The 7,722-nt window shown below is 46.2% G+C and overlaps 1 protein-coding gene across 1 annotated transcript in view; it reads left to right on the forward strand.

The window, feature by feature from the left end:
* CTCF-DT (CTCF divergent transcript) overlaps positions 1–4,633 on the forward strand; it is an 8,494-nt gene extending 3,861 nt beyond the window's left edge. The window contains exon 3 of the mRNA XM_024732798.1: positions 4,385–4,633. Within this exon, the coding sequence (XP_024588566.1) occupies positions 4,385–4,458 (74 nt within the window). The 3' untranslated portion in view covers positions 4,459–4,633. The remainder of the gene's footprint in view (positions 1–4,384) is intronic.
* The last annotated feature ends 3,089 nt before the right edge of the window (positions 4,634–7,722 follow it).

A 7,722-nucleotide genomic window follows, 5' to 3' on the forward strand; every position in this document is an offset into this window, starting at 1 on the left:
GAGGGGAGGGGTTCGCGCAGGGCAGCATGGGAGGCGGCCCCGGGCGCCAACTTTCAAAAGCGGGCGCGATGGCGTCACGGGACGCGCTGCGGGTCGCGTCACGCCGCACGCGCCCTAGACCGGTCGCGCGTGGGTTCTTAGGGAGGCCGAGGTCCGGGTTCCCGCTGGGTGGGGCTTCCTGGGCGGAGGCAGTCGCCTCTGGGCGGTCCAGGATCCCGGCCCGGTTGACCTGGTTCCTTAGCTGCAGTCACCCGCTCTGAATCCGTAAGGGAGGGCGTTGGGGGGGAGGGTGTTTGGAGGAAGCGCGCGCGGGGCTAGGCGGTGGGGCTGAGGCGGTTCTTAGGCGGGGCCCCGCCCCAGTCTCCTCCCTAGCAGGGCCGGACCCGCCCTCCGAGCGCAGCTCCGCAGCCCGCCACCGGGTAAGGCCGGGCGGGTCCCTTCTCACTCCCGGCTCCTCAGAAACAATCCAGCGCCTGCGAGCCACGGCAAGCAGGGCTGTCCTTGCCCCGCGGTTTTGGGGGATCTCTCCCCCCTACAAGAGGGCCTCCTAATACCGGGTGTGAGAGAAGAGGGCGAGGGCTTTCTGGTGTGCCCAGGCCATCTCAGCCCGGAGAGGCCAGAAGAAGGCCAGACTTGATGCTTTTATACGATCATAGCAGTCTTCTGCTAAAAGGACTTTCTGTATTTGGAGCGGCGTAATTGTGTATTTTAAAACGTACATTTCTTGTTTTTGCCCGAGAGCTGTTGAGCTCTTTGTGGGCGGGGTCCTTCAACCCCTCACAGTGCGGTCGCCCCTCCCCCTCCCTGAGATGCACCTGCGGACTCTACCCAACCAGCGGTAAAATTCCCTGAAGACTGACTGGAAGATGTTCTGGTGGCTCAGGGAGGAGAGTCTTTGATACTTATGGTAATCTGACTCAGGACTGTATTCTCAACTCCCTTACCTTAGATCACGAAGAACAAACGGACCCAGCGTCAAGTGGGCAGCTTCTGCTCTATTGAGCTGACTGTTCCATTATGAGAATGTTAGCCCAATGTTGACAGATATTTTGTTCTTTTTCTTTTTAAAGGAAATCTGGGGGGGGGGGGGTTGTGTGTAAAATCTCCAGGTGTTGGCAACTAAATCAGATGTTTTAAAACTGCATGAGCTGATTAAGCCGCACGTGAGGGCTGTCAGTTTATAAGACCTCTGACTTGGAGGAAAGAGTGAAGAGAAGTTCCAAGGCCAAATCCTAGGCACTCCAGCATTTAGAGATAGGGTAATGGAGAAGGAGACTGCGAAGGAACAGCCAGGAAGACAGAAGGAAGTCCACAGTGTTGAATTTGGAATCCAAGGGCAGAGAAGGATTCAGGTAGGAGGGGAATGGTCAACTGTGTTTAGTGCTGCTGAGGGGTAAACTTGGGCCAGAAACATGGCTATATTGAATTGGTCACCTTGGAAGACGAGATTATCATTGGTGACTTTGGCTTGATTCATGTTGGTAAATCAGAGGTGTGGACCTGACTAGAATGGGTTGAAGAGTGAACAGGAAAGTGAGGAAATAAAGACAGGACACATAGGCAACATGAGAGAAGCTTAGCTGCAAAGGGAGCAAAGAAATTCAGGGGTAAATGTGGAAGGATATGGGGTTAAGGGAGGATGAAAGAATTCTAGAGCATGTTCTAAAAGATGAAAGGGTTCTAGAGCATGTTTATTTGTCATTGGGAGTGTGATACAGGACAGCGAAGCCTTGCTTGACTTTTTTTTTTTTTTTTCTGCGCCACAGGGCTTGCAGGATCTTAGTTCCCTGACCAGGGATCGAACCCAGGCCCACAGGAGTGAAAGCGCTTAACCACTGGCCTGCCAGGGAATTCACTTGCTTGACTTAAACCGGGGTGAAGTTCATGGGAGGATATAAGGAAACTGGGAGGATTGACCCTGGATAGAAACAGGATGCTTCCACTGTGGGAATTAGGGTAACAAGGGTGAAGATGGGTGCAAATGCAGGGGAGAGAGAAAGAAAGCTTGCAGTTTTCCTAGTGAGACTGCCTTGGTGGTATGGGGTACCCATTTGAAGTTTGTGATCATGAGTTTAAAGTTAAACCAGTTGGCCCAGTGTGCGGTTTTTCTCTAAGCAACATTCAGCTGCTTGGGTACAGACATGAAGAAAAGGGATAATTTGGTTTCTCAGCACCAACACCCAAGTTTTCTGATTTCTAGTAATAGGTACTTGCCTTATGAGATTATTTACTATTCTAGAAATGTGTGAAGTATCTGGAAAATTTACATGTGATCCCTTTTTCTAGAAACCAAATTATTCCAGTAGTCTCTTATGTACACCTGAGGACTCAAGCATAAAGAAAAGGCAAACTTAGAGAAAAATTACCAGACACCTCTGGAATATTTGCATTTTTTTCAGCCCTCCACTCCAAACAGCTCCTGGTATACTTAGAAACTATGTACTGGCAACAAAGCTGACTTACACTTTAATGCTTAGCTTCTTTTCCTTCTGGTACCTTTAATAATCTTACTAATTCGCTTTCTCTAAGACCTTGCTCAAACCATCTTATCTTTAAGCTTCAAGAGTGTCTTCTAGTACTTCCCTGGTGGCGCAGCAGTTAAGAATCTGCCTGCCAATGCAGGGACATGGGTTTAAGCCTTGGTCCGGGAAGATCCTACATGCCGCGGAGCAGCTAAGCCCGTGCACCACAACTACTGAGCCTGCGCTCTAGAGCCCGCGAGCCACAACTACTGAAGCCGGTACACCTAGAGCCCGTGCTCCGCAACAAAAAGAAGCCAGCGCAATGGGAAGCCCACGCACCACAATGAAGAATAGCGCCTGCTCGCTGCAACTAGAGGAAGCCCGTGTGCAGCAACAAATGCCCAACGCAGCCAAAAATAAATAAATAAATTTATTTTTTAAAAAAAGAATGTCTTCTTTATGTTTATTTTTTTTTTCTTACTAGTCATCCATTTTATCCACATCAGTGTATACATGTCAATCCCAATCTCCCAATTCACCACCCCACAACCTCCCCCCCACACCCGCTTTCCCCCCTTGGTGTCCATATGTTTTTTCTCTACTTCTGTGTCTCAATTTCTGCTCGGCAAACCAGTTCATCTGTACCATTTTCTAGGTTCCACATATATGCGTTAATATATGATATTTATTTTTCTCTTTCTGACTTACTTCACTCAGTATGACAGTCTCTAGATCCATCCACATCTCTACAAATGACCCAATTTCGTTCCTTTTTATGGCTGAGCAATATTCCATCGTTTCTATGTACCACATCTTCTTTCTCCATTCATCTGTCGATGGGCATTTAGGTTGCTTCCATGACCTGGCTATGGTAAATAGTGCTGCAATGAACATTGGGGTGCATGTGTCTTTTTGAATTATGGTTTTCTCAGGGTATATGCCCAGTAGTGGGATTGCTGGGTCATATGGTAATTCTATTTTTAGTTCTTTAAGGAAACTCCATACTGTTCTCCATAGTGGCTGTTATCAACTTACATTCCCATCAACAGTGCAAGAGGGTTCCCTTTTCTCCATACCTCTAAAGCATTCATGTGTTTAAATATAAGGCAATGTATTTATTTATTGATTTATTTAGTTTGGCTGCGCCCAGTCTTAGTTGCGGCATGCAGGATCCTTTTTAGTTGCGGCATGCGGACTCTTAGTTGTGGCATGCATACAGGATCTAGTTCCCCAACCAGGGATGAAATCCGGGCCCCGTGCATTGGGAGCACAGAGTCTTACCCACTGGACCACCAAAGAAGTCCAAGGCAATGCATTTAGATGGCAAAAACCCTCAATTGTATTTACAATTATATTTACAACTGCTAAGGTCTGAATATGTGTCCTCCCCAAAATTCGTATGTTGAAATCCTAATGCTAGATGTGATGGTATTAGTAAGTGGGGCCTTTGGGAGGTGCTTAAGTCCTGAGGGCAGAACCCTCATAAATGGGGCTAGTGCCTTATAAAAGAAGTTTCATAGAGCTCCTAGCCCCTTCCACCATGTGAGGACATGGCAAGAAGTCACAGCTATGAACCAGGAAAAGGGCCTTCACCAGAATATGACCATGTTGGTGCCTTGACCTCAGATTTTCCAGCCTCCAGAACTGTGAACAGTAAACATCTGCTGTTTATAAGCCACCCAGTCAGTGGTACTTCGTTACATGAGCCTGAATGGACTAAGACAACTACTATATTTATATTATATCAACTATAATTACAACTATATGACCTCTGAGGCATCAGTTAGAAACCAGGAATGGGGTCCAAGTGGCCTTGGAGCCTGCTCTCTGAAGACAAAGATTCCCATATGCTGCTCTTACATGGCTGAGAAAATGCTGAGGATCACTAGGAAGGAACAAAAGGAAATGTTTTCTTCTTGCAGGAAATGGTGATGTGTCCTACTTCATGAAATTGGCCCCAAAGACCAAGGAATGGAAAGCCAAACCAACAGGATAGGCTGTTTCATGCTGGATAGAAACAAGGTGAGAAGGAAAAGTAATATGATGAGAGCCTGTGGAACAGTTGGGATGATAAAAATAAGGACAGGTTTGTTCCCTGCAGTACTATCCCAGACTGCGTCACCAACGAGAACTGCTGTGACTTAAAAGCACCAAGTGATTTAAGGAAGTGTTCTTCCCATGGACTATCTCAGGTTTGTAGTCCACAGAAGTTCAGGGCATTATCAGCAGAAGGCTGTCAGCTTACCACATGGCACTGGTGAAGTCACCACGTTCTAGGATCTGGCCCTCAGCCTCAAGAGTGGATTCCTTCCTTAGGGACTCATCAGGTGCCCAGGAGCTTGATGGATAAGCCAAGTGACTAAACTGGGAAGCAGACTGGTGCTCACATGCTGGCAAAAGGCATATTCTCTCCCTATAGGAGAGCCTCCTGGGAAGCCATATTACTAGAAAGCTTTGGTAAGCAGTTCCTTAGGTTGAGATGTAATTTATATAACTTAAATGTTTAATATCATCCTCTGTGATGCTGGAGTCAGATTGTCTGCCATTTGAATCTTGTCTTGGCTCCTTATTAGCTGTGTGATCTTGGGTGAATTAGTAACGACTCAACTGCAGGTTTCTTCTCCATAAGATAGGATGATAATTGTACTTTACTAAGGATTGAATGAGAAAATGCAAGTAAAACTTTAGGCATAGTTCTAGGCAGCAGTAATCATACAATAAATGTAAACTGTCATTATTATTTCTTTTATTTTTATGCTTCTTAGTAACCTACCCTCACTCCCAAATCTACCTTCTGATGGACATGGTCTTTCTAGATTAATTAATAGAATTACTGACTAAGGGTTCCTTGGCCTGGAAGCCATTCTTTCCAAGAAAAGTGTACTTTGTGCTGTAATTCTCAGGAGAACAATGCTATTTCCAACATCTTCCTTAGCTCCCACTATTGCCCCCAGGTAAAGCTTGCAATAATCTTGATCATTTATGTGTTTTTTGGAACTCATTAAGCAAGAGAATCAACAAATGGAGGAGAGATGTGCTGATTTTCTAAGTAACAATGGGCAAGACACTTCCTGCCCACTTTGGGGGTAAGACGTAAAGCTACACCTGAACACTCCCATTTCTCTGTGTCTGTTGAGGACATGTGTGAGATATATTCCAATTCAGCAAAGATTTATTGAGTACCAGCTATGTTCAGCTCCCTTTCTAGGCACTGGGGATACAAAGATGACCCAAGATGTGTTTCCTGCCCTTAAACTCAAAATTTAGAAAACAAAACCAAAAAACATTTAATGCGTTAATTGTTATAATGAGAAGAAATGAACTCATAGATAAAGGAGCAAATCATTCCCCAGGAGTATCTCATTTCAATTGGGTGTCAAAGGATCAGAAGGCATTAACGAGGCAAAGGTGTGTAAGGTGACGAGCCATAATCAAGGACATAAAAGGGTAGAAGAGTGTTGGGGGGACAGCAAGTCATCCCATACTTTTGAACTAGGGTGTAGTGATACTAAACCTTATGTTTGGAAAGCTTTCAATGTCAGCTGCCAAGGCGAACCGCTTTCTCCTAAATTTTAAAGACCTGCCCTTCTACATCATCTCCTACCCGGACCACAGGAATTTTTTTCCATATTGATGTCTGCTTTCTTCAGACCCCTGTAAAAACCCTGTTTATTTTTTACCTCTCAGCTCAAACTACTGCTCTCTAAAGTCTAAAGAAGGACTTTGCTTGGGCCTACATCTCACATTTGAGAAGTAGGTCACTTTTGTTCTCTGTGCTCTTACCTGCATTTTTCAGGTATGCATTGATCACCCTTAAATATTCCATCTAATCTGTACACTTTTCACTTTGCAAAACCTTCATGCCTGCTCTTTCAACTGATGTTCACAGTTCTTTTTGAAGAGCCAGCCACAGTTTTGTCCTAAGCTCTAGAAATGAAGTGACTTGCTCAGAGTCGTCCAGTAACTTGGCAAAACCAGAATGAGTACTCAGATCTTCCAGCCCCACCCTCTCTCTTCCTGTTCTTTCACTGGCTGCTCAGGGCTCCTCACTGTTAGGTAGCATTTCCATTTTTATAGGGATCCTCTGGACATGATGCTTTAGCTCAGGGGCTGCTTGGGAGGGGGAAGAGGAAGGTAGGTCTATCAGGCAGGCTCTGGCCCTCTCTGCTCCCTCATTTTCTCCCCCTTCTCCTAATTTTATGTGATTTTTTTTTTTTTTTTTTTTTGCGGTATGCGGGCCTCTCGCTGTTGTGGCCTCTCCCGTTGCGGAGCACAGGCTCCGGACGCGCAGGCTCAGTGGCCATGGCTCACGGGCCCAGCCGCTCTGCGGCATGTGGGATCTTCCCGGACAGGGGCATGAACCCGTGTCCCCTGCATCGGCAGGCGGACTCTCAACCACTGCGCCACCAGGGAAGCCCCGGAAGAGCTTTTTTTTAAAAACATAATTTTATTTTAGTTTATTATTTATTTATTTTGGGGGTGCACACCACGCAGCTAGGATCTTAGTTCTCTGACAAGGGATTGAACCTGCACCCTCTGCATTGGAAGCGCTGAGTCTTAACCATTGGACTGCCTGGGAAGTCCGAGGAAGGGCTTTAATGGAGGAAATTCCAGCCACTTGGAAAGCAGATAACAGAGGTATTTGGAATCATGACTTATTAATCTGTAACCTGAATAACTGCTCGATGCCCAGGTCTATGCTCAAGGCTAGGGTAATACTGGAGAAAGATGATGTCCCTAGTCCTCAAGGGCCTTATGTTTTGTCTTACATTAGTCTGGAGACACTAAACCTCATGAGCATTAGTAGGTAAAAGTCAAGGATGGAGAAGCAAGTAAAAGGCATGAGCTGCATGTGTGGGAGGAACAGATTGGTCACTGGATATCAGTAAAGCAAGGAGGACTCTCAAAGTTCTGCCTCTAGCCTACACCCTTCTTTTCTTGCCCAGCTCTATGTATCTAGCTTCTTTCTGGACACTTCCTCCTGGATGGCTCCCAGTCCACCCTTATGAGCCTTGTCACTCTCCTCCCAATTTGCTTCTCTAGGGTTCCCCCTTTTCAGTGAAGGATGCCACAACCCATCCACCACACAGGCCAGGAACCTGAGCTTCATTTTCTCATCTCCCACATCCCATCAATCTCCAAATCCTGTCCATTCTACCTTCAGAACATCCCTTCACTCTAACCTATCTCCACTGCCTCCAACCTGGCTCAGGCACTGTCACTCTGACCACAGCTGCAGACTCCTCACTGCTCCCTGCTT

This window comes from Neophocaena asiaeorientalis, unplaced genomic scaffold (assembly GCF_003031525.2).
Source record: "Neophocaena asiaeorientalis asiaeorientalis breed wild unplaced genomic scaffold, Neophocaena_asiaeorientalis_V1.1 scaffold90, whole genome shotgun sequence".
NCBI lineage: Eukaryota > Metazoa > Chordata > Mammalia > Artiodactyla > Phocoenidae > Neophocaena > Neophocaena asiaeorientalis.